The sequence below is a fragment of the Sminthopsis crassicaudata genome, chromosome 1, assembly GCF_048593235.1.
Source record: "Sminthopsis crassicaudata isolate SCR6 chromosome 1, ASM4859323v1, whole genome shotgun sequence".
NCBI classification, from domain to species: Eukaryota; Metazoa; Chordata; class Mammalia; order Dasyuromorphia; family Dasyuridae; genus Sminthopsis; species Sminthopsis crassicaudata.
Window position 1 is genome coordinate 235,433,260 of NC_133617.1, and position 17,971 is coordinate 235,451,230.

At 34.3% G+C, this 17,971-nt stretch overlaps 1 protein-coding gene across 2 annotated transcripts in view; it reads right to left on the minus strand.

The window, feature by feature from the left end:
* Window positions 1-17,971, minus strand: part of TMEM241 (transmembrane protein 241) — a 159,328-nt gene that overhangs the window by 136,652 nt on the left and 4,705 nt on the right. For both annotated transcript variants that reach the window (XM_074276586.1, XM_074276582.1), the window contains exons 2-3: window positions 15,050-15,096; window positions 12,138-12,215 (exon numbers count right to left, since the gene is read on the minus strand). In XM_074276586.1, the coding sequence (XP_074132687.1) occupies window positions 12,138-12,215; window positions 15,050-15,096 (125 nt within the window). The remainder of the gene's footprint in view (window positions 1-12,137; window positions 12,216-15,049; window positions 15,097-17,971) is intronic.

The window sequence follows — 17,971 nt, forward strand, 5'->3', positions numbered from 1 at the left end:
GACTCAGGAAAGGCCTTACATATTTCCTACACTGTGATAAACAAAAGTCACTTGTAATTAAACTGAGGATTATTATCCTTGGCTGCCACACCATGAGTGCAAATACTGCTCAGAAAAATCAATAAAGAAAAGAGATACTCCATCTCCAATGGAATTCTACTTATTTTGTAGTCAGCACAGGACAGGAGTGTCTTCTGAAATCTTTTCACATAAATCCAAGATTGAAATAGACAATATTGCTGTCATGGATACTGTGAACAGCAGGGAAAACACTAAGGGGGAAATAAAGTATTATTTATATTTTAAATACTATTGTTTATTAGAGAATTGTTAATTTTTTTTAACCTATACCTTTTCCCATATGGAAAATTATATTTTCTCTAAGGAGGCAGCAAGTAAGACAACAAGTAAGAATGTGTAAGTAATTATAGACATTTTACAGACAGAAAGGAGCCATCCCTTATAACTGAGACACAAACCCTAAGGATCGATGCCAACAGGTGGGAGGTCTTGGGAAAATAAATAGATTTTTGTTTCATTTTCTTGGATTCCTCAAGTCCTAGGAAGGTGACGATTTAAGACCTAGAAATGTCATCTTTTTCTAAGTATAAATTAGGTGCCCATTTTTGATATGTTGGTCCTCTGCAAGTGTTTTTACAAACATTAACTATGGCTCCAAATCTTTATCCATGGCCCCACTTCTGGGCATTCCTAGTACATATAGAAAGGTCTACTCTTAACATATCTTGTCATGATCTATCTTCTCATATTCGGTAAGCACTAGTATTATTCTTATTTGAAAAGGTGCCCTGTATTTCCTTACCCCAAAAATCTTGAAGAAAAAATGCAAGATTTATTTTTCTCTGTAAAATTTATCCACTGGCAGACTGCCATTGTCAATAGCAAGTGAACCTCCAAAGACTTGGCCAACACTAAAAATCCTACCTTAAGGTTGTAACACCTAATGTTTTATGTAACCAGTTCTGGCCATGATTTCCTATTTATATTATCCAGAAGGTTCCAACCATTTGGAGGAATAAAAAATGTTCTCATCTCTCTCTCTCCCTCCCTCCTCCCCTGTCTTTCTTTCTCTCTTTCTCTTTCTTTTTCTTTCTCTTTCTTTTTCTCCTTTTCTCTTTTTTTCCTCTTCCTCTCTCTCTCTCTCTCTCTCTCTCTTCTCTCCCCTCTCTCTCTCCCTCTCTCTCTCTCCTCTCTCTCTCTCTCTCTCTCTCTCTCTCTCTCTCTCTCTCTCTCTCTCTCTCTCTCTCTCCCCCTCTCTCTCTCTCTCTCTCTCTCTCTCTCTCTCTCTCTCTCTCTCTCTCTCTCTCTCTCTCTCTCTCTCTCTCTCTCTCTCTCTCCCCCCCTCTCTACCTCCTTTCCTTCTGATGGTGTTAGTGAGTTTTCACAAAAATAACTTTAAATAGTGATCATATTTTTCTGGGACTCAGATAGAAGGAAAAAAGCAAAGTATGACTTTGTATGTACTCTTCATGCTATTTTAAAAGAAATTTTTAAAGTAATTGCTATAGAAGTGGAAATATTTTTGAAAAAAATTTAATGTCTTTGATATAACTCTGGGCTTGGTTACTAGGGAGTTAAAGGCTATGGATAAGGTGTTGGGCTAACCTACAGATAATCCTATTATAATTGCATACATATTTTGAAATTCTAATTATCTCTGCCAGTCATCAAGGATCCTTTCAGCATTTGGCTGGTAATACCAGTAAAACTAATATTTATTACTGCTAACAAATCTCATTAATTCCACTACTCTGTGCACATTTTTCCTCAAATAAAATCCAGCTTGTCATTTGTATATTTATTGAAAGGAACAACAACAAAAATTTTCATAGGAATCAAAGCCAGATATGGAAGACATTTGTTAAAATAGACAGCAAGGTGGCACACAAATAGCTTATTGGCTCTGGAATAAGGATGATCTGAGTTCAAATCCAACCTCAGACACTTATTAGACATGTGATTGAATAAATCACTAATCTCTCTGTGCCTTAGTTTCCTCATCTGTACAATGGAAATAATAGCACCTATCTCCTAGGGTTGTCGAGGATTAAATGAGATAATGTTTTTAGTGTTTTGTAAACCTTAAAGTACTATATTAATGGTGGTTATTATCACAATTATTAATACATACAACAGTGCTACTCTTCTCAATGATTTTTTTGTTTTGGAAAATAGTTTTTTTTCATAAAATGTGTCCTCTATATTAATATTTAGTGAGTTTATTATTGCTACTTTAAATGAATTAATTTTTAGTTATCTTTAATAGTATTTTCCCAATTATTTGTAAAAACAATTTTAGCATTCATTTTTGGGTTTTTTTTCTTACTTAATACTTTTCCCAGCTACATATAAAAATAACTAACTTTTTTTTCAGATTTTGAGTTTCAAATGCTCTCCCTCTCTCCCCACATCTCCCTTATTTAGGAGGCAATTTGATAAAGGTTATACTTGTGTAGTCATGCAAAACATTTCCATAAGTCATTGTGTAAAAATAGAACAGACCAAAAAGAAAACTAAGAAAAATAGAGAAAGGAATGAAAAGTATCTTTGATCTGTATTCAGGTTCTACCACCTCTCTTTTCAGGAGATGGACAGTACCTTTTAGCATAAGTCCTATAGAATTGTCCTGGATCATTCATATTAGGACAACATTCATCATTTTCCTTTTCTGTCATATTAGCCAATCTTATAGATGTGAGATATAACTCAAATTTGTTTTAATTTACATTCTCTCATCAAAGGCAATTTAGAGCATTTTTATATAATTACAGATAACTTTGATTACTTTCTCTAAACATTGCCTGTTCTTATCCTCTGACCATTTATCAATTTTAAAATGGCTCTTATTTTTATAAAGTTGACTCAGTTTTCTATTATTTTGAGAAATGTCTTTATCAGAAAAACTCCCTGTAAAAACTGAATATCAACTATGTTATTTCCCTCCATCCTATTTTCACTGTTTATCCTCTCTTTCTCCTTTTATTCATTCTCAAAAGTGTTTTGCTTCTGACTTTAACCTCTTCCAAATTCCCTTCCCTTCTATTAGCTCTCCAACCCATTCTCTGATCCCCTTCCTCTCCTACTTTCCTTTATGGTAAAATAGATATCTACACCCAACTGAGTATGTATATTATATCATCTTTGAGCCAATTCTGATCAAAGTAAGGTTAGTGGGCTCCTCTTTTCCCCATTGTCTCCTCCACTGGAAAATATCTTCCAAGCATTTTTTATATCAGATAAGTTTTCCCATTTTACCTTTTCTCTTTCCCTTCTCTCAGTGCATTCTTCCTTCTCATCCCTTAATTTTATTTTTTTTTTCAGATAATTCATGCCATTGCATTCTACTCACAGTTCTGTTTTTTTATCTATGTATATACTTATTCTAATTGCCCTAATAGGAAGAAAGATTTTAGCTCTTAAAAATATCATTTTTACCTTTAGGAATATAAACAATTTAACCTCATTGAATCCTTTATGATTTCTCTTTCCTTTGTATGTCTCTTTTGCACCTTGTATCTGAAAGTCAAATTTTCTATTCAACTCTGATCTTTTCATCAAGAATGTTTCAAAGTCCTTTATTTCATTGAAAATCTATTTTTTTCCTGAAAGTTTATACTTACTTTTGCTTTGATAGATGATTGTTGGTCGGAAGCCTAACTTAGCATTCATTTTTACAAAATTTTAAATTCCAAATTTTTCTCCCTCCCTCTTCTCCCTTTATGAGTTAATATTTTTAAATTTTTATCTGCTTTAATTTCTAATATTTCTGGTTTGTTCAGTCACTTCAGTCCTATCTGACTCTTTGTGATCTCATTTGGGGTTTACTTAGAAAAGATGATGAAGTGCCTTGCCATTGTCTTCTCCAGCTCATTTTACAGATGAGGAAACTGAGGCAAACAGGATTAAGTGTCTTGCCGAGGATCACCTGCTAGAAAATGGTAGGCTAGATCTGAACTCAGGAAGAGACTTTTCCTAACTCCAGGACCAGCTCTCTATCTACTGCACCAGCTGGAGGCCCAATAACTAGAGTTTATATACTATGTCACAGTTTTCAATGTGTTTTATCTATACTGTTTTATGATTTATTCTCATAACCAACATGAAAAAGATAGCAAATATTTATTATTATTATTCCCATTTTTCAGAAATTCAAAGAAAGTTGTCCTGAAGGTAAAAATTTAGTAGATGGGTTTATCTTATAGATATTTACATAGAAGGTAGTGATAGGGCCAGATCAGTATAGAGAAGCTCTGGATAAGAAAATGCCTACCAATGCTAATTTGCACCTACTTTTATTTTTTAATTAATTAACTAATTAATTTTTTTATTTAGAGGGGTCACTTATCTGAAGTCATATCGCCAATACAGGCCACAGGTAAGAACTGAACCCAAATTTCCTCAACACCAAGGAATTTAGTGTACTAGGCAAAACGCCCAAAACAATATATATTTAAAAAACAAAACAAAACACTCAAGTACTCTACCAATTGCTTTCAAACCTGAAATAAAGCAAATATTTAGAAGGGTCTCATCTAGCAGGAACAAGACACAACCAGGCACATACACTAATCTCACATCTTTCCCTTTAATCCCCTTTAAATGTATGTTTATCCCCCAGAAAGCATAATATCTGTCTACCCTCATACCTAAGTGAGACTATTAGTGTTCGTTCTTTCCTCAGATAAGATATCTGCTGCCTGAGCTAAACTAGACTTAGTCCTAGGGTTAAATATTGAGGAGATTCTGGTCCCCAAGCTCCAAAGGCAGGCTGACCCAAAAAGGGATTAATTACAAGATGACCCAAAGAGAGATTCAGAAAGTTTAAGGGCCCCTAGCACATTTTATAGTTTTGTTGATTACCTCAAACCCTAATTGTTCCTTATAGGGCACTGTTTGGACATTATTACCACTTTGGATTTATGTGCACATAAACACATTTTTATTGCTGCAAATACTTGCATTGTGGCCTTCTGAGTTTTTGCAGGTGTGTTGCAGGGAAACCAAGTGTGTTAAACCAGGCAGCTAGAATAAGTTAGTTGGCATGAATAATAAAACTGTTGTAATTGAGATGAGAACTAATTAAATTAAATCACTTGTTTTTCAAATAGAGCATGCATTATTGAGTGAACATCTGCTCCTTGAAAACACGCCGAAATTTATCCCTTCTTTTCTTGCCAGGCTCAGGGGTCTGAATTTTTAATAAATTCCCCATATTCTACTGACACCTAGTGGATTTTGGTAGTTCTTTCTAAACAAGAAAAATAAGGAGACTATATTAAGACTACAATCAGGGTCAATTTGGATAAAGGAAACAGCTCTCTCCTTTTTTACATCTCCCAATAATATCTGGTACATTTTATCCCTCAATCTCATTTCTTTTCTCTTTTCTCATTTCTTGCTTCTTGGCAAGTCATTTCATTTTCTTCCCTCAGAACCATATTTCCTTGATAAACTACAGCCTACTTAAATTAGAAAATAGTTAAAATATTACTACGGAGCCCAAATCATCTTGTAATCCCATCCAAGGTGGAGGATTGGAGTAGAAATGACAAGCACCAAAAGGAAGCTTAACATAAAGGCGTTCCATAGTGGGGATGGTCTTGGGCTAAGAAAGATTTCCATCTTGGAGGAGAATTCCTTTGCTAAGAACCTCTTCCAAACCGGGGGAAATCCTGAAGGAGCCTTCTTTGCCTTCATTCCCTCCAAATTCTATCCACAATAACTGGTGTTTTTATAGAGCTCTAAAGTTTCCAAAGTATAAAAAATGTATGTCACCTGAGCCTAACAGTCCTGCCGAAGAATGAATTAAAATGTGATATTAGGAACTCTAAGTTCATTAACTAGTAAAATAAATGAAACAGAATAGTTAAGAAAGGAAGGTGGAACTTTTTTTTATTAATATAAAAAGAAGTATTGGCAAATAAGAGTTCTTTTATATATATATATATATATACACAAAAAAATGATATCACCAATGAAGTAATATATAATATCTGTAATACTCTTAGGAGAGAATGGTTTTTAATATTAGTTTTGATTGAAGTTTCCTGAAGAAACAAAAAAAATTTTAAGTTAAAATAGAAGTTTCTCTCACCTAACAAGAAGGTGGAACAAGATATAACAGCCATTTGGAATATGGACTCTAACGATAAGTCCAGTGGTCTCATAAATAAAATGACATTGTGCCTAATCCACTGATAATAATGTCACTGAAGTGCTAACACCATACTTTGGATCCTCCACTGCAATTCAGTAAGTACTACATATAATGGTATAAATGAAAGAGTGCTTTTCTTGAAGTCAGAAGGCCCTGGGTTCAAATTCTGCCTCAGTACTTATTTGTTAAGGGAACAAGAACAACCACGTTCACATTCCATTTCCTCATATGAAAAATGGGGACAATAATAGCAATAATAATATTGAGATAATGGATGTAAAAGTTTGTGAAACTTTAAAGTTCTATATAAATGTGAGCTGTTTTTGATTGCTACATACAGAGCTGAATCATAAGAATTTGTTGTTATTCACTCATTTCGATCGACTCTTCATGATCCTGGAATTTGGGGGGGGTGGCAAAGATACTAATTTGTCATTTTTTTCTCCAGCTCATTTTATAGATGAGGAAACTGAGGCAAATAGGGTTAAGTAACTTGCCCCAGACACACAGTTAATGTCTGAGGTTGGATTTGAACTTAAGGAGATGAAAGCTCCTGACTACAGGGCCAGTAGTTACTTGATCCAGTGTCCTATCTAGCTGCTCCTCTAAATTCTAGGGGGTGTTATCCAAGACATAAAATAGTCTCAAGGTCAAAGGGAATAGGGTGGGAATACCATACAGTACAAGATGAAACAGAAGAAAGTACAAACCAGAAAGGACACGGAGAAGAATTCCTATGGTATAGGATTAGTAACTACCTATCCTAGTAGAATACTAGTAATACTCTGCATTACAGACAAGAGGAATGAAAACTAAGGAGGGAGATCAGTCTGTGAAAAAGCAAGAGACAAGAGAAGGAATATCAAACTTGGAAAGCAGTGACAGGAATACAGAGTTTGAAAAAAGGAGTAATATGAAAAAAATCTGGAAAGGTAGGTAGGAAAGTTGTTAAAGGGTTTAAATACTACATGAAGGAATTTGTGTTTTAGCAAATAAGTAGTTTATGAAATAAAAAGCATTTGATAAAGCTTACAGTACTATATGTCAGGTATCATAATAATTGTTATTATACTAGACACAATAGTAAGAAGACTGAAGTTTTCTTTTTGAGCAGGAGAATGATATTGTCAGATCTGTCTTAGGCACTTAAGATAGAAAAATGAGGAAAGTAGATCCAGGGAAAACAATTAGGAAGCTACAGAAATAGCCAAGGTAAAAAGTAAAGGCCCTAAGGGACTAAGATAGTAGCTCAATGAGAAGAGGATAGGTGTGAGAAATATTGGGGAGGCAGAATCAACAAGGCTTGCTAACTGATAGCTTTGGTTGCTGATAGAAAGGGATAAGAATAATTTTAGCTTACAAACAACAATAAATGGAAAGGAAATGGGTTTGTAGAAGAGAAGATAGTGAATTGTTTTCCGGATAATCAAAGAATTATGTCTCTACATGTGTGTGCCTTTGATTTCCTGGGAATCATCTTTAAATTTTCCTTAAAAATATCGTTAGCTATTTTTTAAAAGTAATTCCTACTTTTATGTGTTACAGAATTAATAATTTTGTGGTGGTAAACACCTTTCATTTTAGACCAAATTTTTGAAGCAACATAGTAGTGAAAATTATTAATCACTTTCAAAAATTGCCTACATTTTTGCTAGGAAGGGGGAGGGAGGTGGGAGGGGAGAGGAGAAGTGGGAGGAGGAAGGGGGAGGAAGAGAAGGAGAAAGGAACTTTCCTTGTACACAAGAAGAAAATATAATATCAAAAGGAGGTTCCATCAAGGTCATGGCTATGTTTCTACCCATGGAAGGGATTCTCTACAAGACCAGTAGGAAAGGATGGAGGAGTTTGATATGGCAATTCACTTTGGATCAATATGGATCTGAAGGAAAGAATAGCCAATCCTATCCTCTCAAGATCCATTGCAGGAAACATCTGACAATGGCTGAAAATAAGGGGAATTTAGGAAGTGCCTTTCCCACTTTTAGAAGAGGGGCTCCTTGTAAGACTTAATGGGGAAGAGCTGGGCAAAAGGGAAAGTTGAACAAATAGTGATGAAGGAATATCAGAGAAAAGAAGGAAAAGGGGGAGAAAATGTGGACTTGGGAATCAATTAAGGAAAATGAGTAATAGAAATCCACTTGGGAAAATAGAAAAAAGAGAAAAAACAAACAGTAAAACAAAACAAAACAAGAATTGCTATAGTGTAAAAAGGTTGAGGAGTTGTGAGTGAAGATTACTTCCAGTAGCTAATGCTCCCTTCCAGTTTCATCCTCCAACCTACAATGCAGCCAAACATTCCTGAGGGTAAAATGACAAAGACATGGATCCCAGTAACTCTTCTTTCCTTCCACAAAAGTACCCAGACGTCAGTGGCAAAAATGCCATATCAGAATGTGGATTCAGGAGCTAGAGACTAGAACCCCTGGGGCAACATTGGTGCTATGGCTCCCACTGTGGCCCCAGATGTTGAAAACTGGAGATTACTCTTGCTCGGGTTAGCCCAGCCTAGTCTTCACCTCAGATCCAGGTATCAGGCACTGGAGGTGGAAGAAGTACAGTTAGCCCTTCCATATTCATATTATAGTTTTCCCCCAAACTGTTTTGATATATCTGGGCATAAGAAATTAAATGGGAATTTTGGGGAGTTTTGAGGCAGCCACAAATCACACTCAAAGGCCAGCAGATGATGCAGTAAAAGCTTAGAAACTCAGAAATGCACAAAATATATGCATAGTATTGTAGAACGTCAACATATTTTATCTTTTAATAACATAATAACTCAGATTCTCTGGTACAGAGGAAGGGCCAAAAAGTTTTACACAGATTTTCCAGATCAAGGAGTGCCATTTCCCTCACTCCCATGATATGGAAGGGGTAACTGCATTTTGTTTCTGATCATCACGTGCTATGTTACAGATACTGCCCCCCCCCAGATTGAGTGGCAGCTGTAAGCACTATTTAGTACAAAGAGACCAACAGAAGGATCACAGTTTCCCGAGTGTGCTTGTCCTCCATGACAAATGAGACACTATGTTAAAAACACTTCTCCAAAAGACCTGGCAACACAAAAACTTTTAGCAAATTCATGCATCTGTGTTCTGTTGGCCTTTGTTAAAAATAATAATAACAATAATAATAATAATCAAAATCTGGGAAGATTTGTATGAACTGATGAAAATGAATTGAGTAAAACCTGGAGACGACTATATACACTATAACAGGTACGTTTTAACAGTGATAAACTGTGAAGAATTTAGCTACTCTATACAATGATCCACGACAATTTTAAAGGACTCATAAGGAAAAAAGTTATCCACCTCCAGAGAGAGATGGACTCCAAATGCAAATTGAAGCATCTTTTCTTTTCTTTTTTCTTTTTTTTTTTTAACTTTCTTTTTTACAAGATGGCTAACATCAAACATGTTTGCTTGATTTTGTATGTATAACGAGAATCAAATTGCTTGCCTTCCCAATGGGTGAGGAACTGGAAAGAGAGAATTTGGAATTCAAAATTTTAAAATGAATGTTTAAAAAAAAAAAAAAAGATAATCACACAGTCATAAGACCTATACCACCAAAACAGGCAGGATTGGTACTATGAAATACTAATAAAATTCAAACTTATTTGTGGAAATTCACACCATCATTATCTAATGGTAGACCTCAAACAGTCGTCAAAATGATATAAAACCACAAGTCCAACCACATCACCCAATAAGCACCCAAAAAACTCTAGAATCAAATGTAAACTTCTGTATTTGGTATTTAAAGCTGTTCATAATCTGATCCTAACATAATTTTCTAGGTTTATTTACAAGTTACTTTCCATTGCATACTGTATAGCCCAACCAAATTGGTTTTTTGACTATTTGTCATACACTCTGTTATTAATCTCCATATTTCTGACTTAACTGTTCCTTCAAATTATCTTGTATCTATTGAACAAACTCCTTTTGTTATATGTTGATTTCCTTGCTTACAATGTAAATTTCTTGTGGGCAGAAACTTTCATTTTTCTCTTTGGATTCCTAACATATAACACAGTATCTGGAACATAATAGATGCCTAATAAAAATCTGTTGTTTGTATGATGATTGTATGGTTTTTAAGGAAGGTAGATTTTAGCTATAAACAACTGATTACTCTTTACTCTAGGAGTATAAGCAGGCCCCTAATTAACTAAATAGCTAACTGTTCTTGTCTATTAGTATTTTAGCTATTAGTTTAGGATTTTTAGTCAAGACATATGTTGATGGTTCTCTTGCAAGGTCCCCTGATAGAAAATTATAGAAGCTTCTGTTTGATCAGTTGGCAACCTTCTCTCACAAAGTGGAGAAGAGAAACTTAGCTAAAATCACAACTTCAGCTCTATTAGCATTTGTGTTAAGTAAATACAATTTTTCTCACTTTGAAATAATTTTCTTTCTCATTAGAGCCGTTGAAAAGCAGTAAGTGGAAAGAGACTAAAAGCAATTTTCGAGTTCTAAGTAATTATAGCAAATCATTTTTAAAGGATTAGATGTAAATCTCAAGTGGCTTGAGAATACAGGTTCTATAGGACTAATTCTTCCATTTTCATGCAGGACAAATTGTCAAATGAATCTGAACATCATTATAACTTTAAAATATTATTGACTACATCCATTTAAGTCACAATAGGTCACAGCATGATCAGCTCAAAAGTGCATAACTATTTCTTCAAGGAATTGAACATCTGTTAGAAAAATCACATTAAAAATTCTCCAAGGATTTGGCAACAACAGCAGCTGCTATACAACAATAACAACAAACATGTGGCCAAAGAAACAGCAGTATCTTTCCTAAAACAGAAGGCTCTGTGATACATCCAGGATTAGGTGCTAATGACCAACAGCCTTGGCAAATATGCCTGAAAGGAAAATGATCCAGACAAGAGTCACTTTTATGGAATCAGGATTATATGTGGCCAGAGGCTGACTCATATTTGCAAATTTTACATATTTTCAACATATTAATATTGGAACATCAAAAAGAGAAAACTAATTAAAAGAAAACCATCAACCTTAGAATCAAACCTAGCTGTAGTTTCCTTGATTATACCTTTAAAACCTATTGGGATATGACCACAAATTTCTAGGGAGAATTAACACTGATTTTTAAGGGTTGGAACCAGTTTTCTCTCTGAAATTTAGTGCTTTCTCTATAACAATTTTTTTCCACAAGATTTTATTTTCCAAGGAATTCTGGATGTTTATTGTGACATATGAAGTTCCCTGAAAGACAATAGTAAAAATGTAATGCTATGATTGTGTTCTTTTAGAGGGCAAATAACTTCATGTGAAAGCCCTGTGCTTGACTTCTATTTATCAATCTTCTTTAACACTAGTGCCTTTCTTCTGAGATTATATTCAGTTTATTCTGTCTATATTTGTTTGCACGTTGTCTCCTCCATTAAACTGTAAGTTCCTTGAAAACAAGGACTATTTTTTGTTATTGGGCATTATTTTCATAGCTTTACCCTGGTTATATGGATACTAATAAAAGAATGGGTTTTGCTAGAATGGGGAAAAGTGAAAGGACTTAAAGGAAATTCTCTAGTTAGTGAAAAATTTTATGAATCCTAAGATATTTTAACAAATAAGCTTTAAAAACAGGTTATAATCATTGCATCAGTATGTTATACATCATCTTAAACTGTGATTCACAACCACAAAATTATGATTAATTATCAGTAAATATTTAATTTGTGTATCTATTTCATATGCCTATATACCTGGGATCACTTAAAAAATTCTCAAGCGAAAAGGTTTAAGAGGCCCTATTCTTCAGCACATTTCAGTTATGAGTTATCCTATATCTCAGAAAAAACTCAAACCATTATATTTTTAAAAATCAAAGTCAAATGAAAAATCTAAGAATGAAACATATGTTTAAAAAAATTAAAAGCTTATGAATTACGCAAGGATAGAATTCACTGTACCTGGAATTGCTGTTGATCTCCACCCATCCCAGCTTCCAAGAAATGTGAAGCAAAAGTCCACCAATTAATGTCTGCCACCTGAAATAATATAGTTATCAACAGAAATATCACAGAGTATAAGATTACTATCATAAAACATATTGTCTACAATCCAAGAACATTCACAGACTAGTATCAAATGCAAACACACTGAATTATTTTACAAATATGAATTTCCTTCCTTGAAAGAGTCCAATGCCTCTTTTAAGGGAAGGCATAGCCAAAAAGAGAATACTTTCCGATGTAATTTATAATTTTAGACATATTTTATAAAACATACTGTCTACAATCCAAGAACATTCATAGACTAGCATCAAATGCAAACACATTGAATTATTTTACAAATATGAATTTCCTTCCTTGTAAGAGTCCAATGACTCTTTCAAAAGAATGCATCACCAGAAAAAGAATAGTTTCCTATGTAATTCATAATTTTAGACATATTTTAAGCCTTTTAAAAGAGGCTGTTGGTGATGCTATGGATAGAACACTGAGTTAGGAGTTCAAATTTCGCCTCAGACACTTACTAGCTATTTTGACCCTGCCTCAGTTTCCTCAATTATAAAATCAAAACAATACTAACATCTACCTCACAGGACTGTTGTGAGGATTAAATAAGATATTATTTGTTGGAAACAATAACAAAGTATTATTGAAAACACGTAGCACAGTACCTGGCACATGGTAGACACTTAATAAATGCTCATTCCCTTCTGCCCCCATTTTATACTTGGAGTCACCACACAGGAAATTTTCATGATCATCAGTTCTGTCAAGCACAAGACTAGAAATCCATTGCATTTATGGTAGCCATTTTTTTACACACTAATAAATATTTGGTACTCAACAACAAAGTTCCTAATGCCACATTTTTCAAGTATATTAGAGTATTTTCCCCTAGTAGATTTCTTCTATAAGCACAGGTAACATATTTCCTTTTTTTTTTTTTTAAACCGTCACATGGAATAAAAAATATTCAGATTTTTGGAGTATGTCTACTTTGGAAGAGCCCAATTCTCTCAAATTTCAAAACAAAATTTAAGAGATTCTTCTACAGTCTCTATACCTACAGCATTCTGCAAGTTAATATTCAGGAATAAAAGCAAATGTCAGGGAACAAAAAAGGACACAAGTTGGCATCTGAATTTTGCCTTTTCTTTATTCCTCCAAACTGAGCTGGTGCAAACAGTTTGAAGCCAGAGCTTCAAATTTAGTAAATCATGTTCTGTGCGCCAAAATTCTGAACAGAACATTATTACTTTTGGCCACTGGGCTATGTTCAAGCACAGATCATATGTAATGTGGATCTCCTCTAGTAAAACAGGTAAAATAGTTCTACCTTGCAATACCTTAAGTAGTAAATGCTTAATAAATATCCATTGGTTAGTTGATCGCTAACTGCTATATCAGTATATGACTTAAGGGCTAGGGATCTAAACAATCAGTTATTGTGGGGTTTTGTTTTGTTTTTACTGCCATATGCCTGCAGATTTGTGGGTCCCTAAAAATTAATGACTTCCTCACTACAGAAATAGTCCATTCTACATGAGACTACATACAGCTCCATAAGATAGTCCTACATCAGTGATTCTTTTCCTTCATTATAGCATGGAAGTGCCCTTGGGTTTCTGAAGAACAGATTAAAAAGGCTCTGAATAGGGCTAGCCTTGCACTGTTTATCGCCTGAGGTCTAATAGAAGTAAATTCTAAGGTCATCAAAATATTCACCCCAATAACATGTGAAGACCCATTAACAAGGATGCAGTGACATATAGGTGGAGGGATTACTTACAAGATGAAAGCATAGATCTCTTGAAATATTGTTATAGCCGTAATATTAGCCTTCTTTTGAAGGATCCATATTCTTAATTCTCAATTGTGCAAACCCTTTAGTTCTTCTTTTCAAACAATAAACACCAATTAAGCTCCTATCCATGCTACTGTCCTAAACTCTGAGAATACAAAAAGAGGCAAAGGAAAGTTTCGGTCCTCACAGAGCCTATAATTTGAGAGACACAACATTCAAATATCTGGCTACCCAAAGAAATCCTGGAGGAATCCAGAATCCTCCCAAAGGTTCCCTGAATGAGAACTTGAGATAAAATATGTCAAGGCTAAATGCAGAAGCTCCAAGGCAACTTGGAGATTCAGGGTATAACTTCTAGAACCTAGTGGGATAGCTCTTAAGATTTTAGCACTAAGTTCTAAGAAACACTTAAAATTCTGGAGTATTATTACTCTGCCAAGAATTGCACTAGAAAAAAAAAAAGTATTAAAGATTAGTATTTTCCATTGGACTTAATTGATTTGATATTGTCCATCTGATATCAATTACCTAACCTCCAATCAACAAATAATAACAACTCACATCTATGTCAATCAATAGCCATTTATATTCAGCCCATGGGCTGAATCTGGGATTTAATCAGTGAAGGTAACTTCTTTGGCCAGGGCAGATAAAAACTTATTCTATAACTTGAGAGTTATTTGAGGCACTTTAAGGTTAGGTGACTTGCCCAAGTCATTTTATATCAACGGTAGGATTTAAATCTAAATCTTCTTACCTTCAAGACTAGCTCTCTCCACTAAATTACACTGTGTCTCTTCTTAAGACAACAAAATGATTCCATTTGGGGTTTTCTTGGCAGACACTGGAATGCTTTTCCATTTCCTACTTCTGCTAATTTTACAGATGAGGAAACTGAGATAAACAGGGTTGAGTGACTTGTCCAGGATCACTTATTATTAAGTGTCTGAAGCCAGATTTAAATTTACTAAAATAATCTTTCTGATTCCAAGCCATGTGCTCTACTGCACTATGGCACCACCTAGCTGCCATTTGTTTCATGCAAATGTATTTAAAGGATACTTACCCTTGGAATAAGGTAGGGTAGGTGAACTTCAAGACAGACAGGACATACTGAAAAACAAAGTTCACAGATATTATAAACCTCTCACATGCTATACAGAAATCCTTTGATCTGTGATTTCACTGTGATTTCTGCCCTAATGAAGAAATATCCTCTAGACTGTGGGAACTGAGTCCGGACCACAACATAGCATTTTCACTCTCTGTTGTTGTTTGCTTGCATTTTGTTTTCTTTTTCAGTTTTTTTTCCCATTTTGATCTGATTTTTCTTGAGCTTCAAGATATTTGTATAAATATGTATACATATATTGGATTTAACACATATTTTAACATATTTAACATGTATTGGATTACCTACCATCTAGAGAAGATAGGAAAGGGGAAAATTTGGAACACAAGGCTTTGCAAGAGTCAATGATAAAAAAAATTATCCATGCATATGTTTTGTAAATAAAAAGCTTTAATAATTTATTTATTTTAAAAAAAGAAAGAAAGAAACATCCTCTATTAACATAAGCTATAACTTAACAATCTTAAAAACATTGTCTAATGACCAGCAAGATGATTTCAGACAGGCCTGGAGAGACTTACATGAACTGATGCTGAGTGAAATAAGATCATTATATACTTCAACAACAATACTACATGATGATTCTGATGGACGTGGCCACCAATAGAGCAGTAATGAACTGAACCAGCTACACCCAGCGAAAGAACTCTGGGAGATGACTATGAACCACTACATAGAATTCCCAATCCCTCTAATTTTGTCCGCCTGCATTTTTTATTTCTTTCACAGGCTAATTGTACACTATTTCAAAGTCTGATTCTTTTTGTGCAGCAAAATTAACTGTTTGGACATGTATACATATATTGTATTTAACTTATACTTTAATATATATAACATGTATTGGTCAACCTGCCATCTGGGGGAAGGAATGGGAGGAAGGAGGGGAAAAATTGGAACAAAAGGTTTTGCAATTGTCAATGCTGAAAAATTACCCATGCATATATCTTGTAAAGAAAAAGCTATAATAAAAAAAAAACATTGTCTAGAGCCCTGAACCCCTAAATTGCTTGACCAAAATAACCCAGTTAGTACAGTTTGAACTTTATTCCTCCAAAGCCAGCTCTATCTCCTATGGCATACTCCTCTTACTACATTTCTGTCCTATTGTTGAACCTCATACAAAAACCCAAAAGTTCAAATAATCAGTCCCTTAATTTAGACATATTCAAATTCTCCCTGGGAAAAAGCAGAGTAAAAATCAAGGAAATGGATCTTAACAAACTGTTATTTAGCTCTTTTCAGTTATATTCAACTCTTCTTGACCCCATCTGGGTTTTTGCTTTGTTTTGTTTTTGGCAAAAATACTGAAGCAGTTTGCTATGTCATCTAGAGTTCCTTTTATACATGAGGAAACAGACAGATTTAAGTGATTGCTCAGGGTCACACGGCTAGTAAATGTCAGAGGTTACTTTTGAACTCAGGTCTTCTTGACTCCAGGCCCATGATCTGTCCACTGTGACCCCTAGCTGCCTCTGGACAAAGCAAAACAACAACTATGTAAACAATTATATAAATATAAGAACCAACTGGAAGAGAAAATGCAAAAATGCAGCTTTCCCTACTTTGTAGAGGTGAGAGTCTATGGGTAGAACAGAGTATGATCTGCTACATTTGATAATGGTGTTGCTTAGCTTTAATGAACTGTTTTTTTTCCCCTCCTTTTCATTCTTTGTTACAAGGGACAAGTCTCAGGGAAAGGGAAGAGTCAAGGATATATCTGGAAATGCAGCTGGCAAAGTAAAAGATATTAATTTTTTTAAATTTAAATTTAAATTACTCTAAACTAAATTAAATTAATGTTTTAATTTATTAATTAAATTGAAATTGAAATTAAGTTATTTAAAAATTTTTTTAAAATAAATACAAATTTTAAAAAATTAAATTTAAAAAAATAAATAAAAAATTGTATTCCAAGGAAATTATAAAGGAGGGGAAAGGACCCATATGTGCAAAAATGTTATTCTGTGGTAGCAAAGAAGTGAAAAAAAAGAGTGGATGCCCAAAAATTGGGGAACAAATGAACAAATTGTGGTACATGAAGGTAATGGAATATTACTGTTCTATTAAAAATGATGAACAAGCTGATTATAGAAAGGCCTGAAAAGATTTAAACGAACTGATGCTGAGTGAAACAAGCAGAACCAGGAATACATTGTACACAACAGCAAGAACATGTGATGATCAACTATGAAAGGCTTGGTTCTTCTCAGTAGTTTAGTGATTCAAAGCAATCCCAATAGATTTTGGACAGAAAATGCCATTTGCATCCAGAGAAAGAAATAAGAAGACTGAATGTGTAAATCAACCCCTGCTATCTTCACTTTTTTTTCTGTTGTTTTTTTAAGTCTCTCCTATGGTTTTTCCCATGTGCTCTGATTTTTCTCTCAGCATAATTCATAAAACAATGTGTATTAAAAATAAACTTAAAAAAAAAAAAAGTTCACAGGCTCTAAGTCAAGAACCGCTGTACTAATGAAAGGCAGACCTGGCTTTTGCCTTGGCCCTAATTCATTGCCATAAATTCTCCCCAACGCTTAGCCATGTTCTAGGGTAATCCATGCTTCTGCATTAAACAAAAGTTGTGAGGATTTCCCACAGACATCTCCCAATCAGTGCCACGTGATTGACCCTTTCTTTAATTGTACCCTTTATTGACCATACTGGACACAGAAATGCTAGTTTAAAAGAGAAATATAGTAGGAAAAGAGCAAACATAAATTCCAATCTTTCTGTGTCATAAAGACATTAGGATGGGCCATCTTTCATACAAAAAAAAATGCTACTGATCCAAATGAAATTCCTAGATAATATGATATGAATTATAGTGAATAGAAACAGCTAGTCACAGCCTATTGA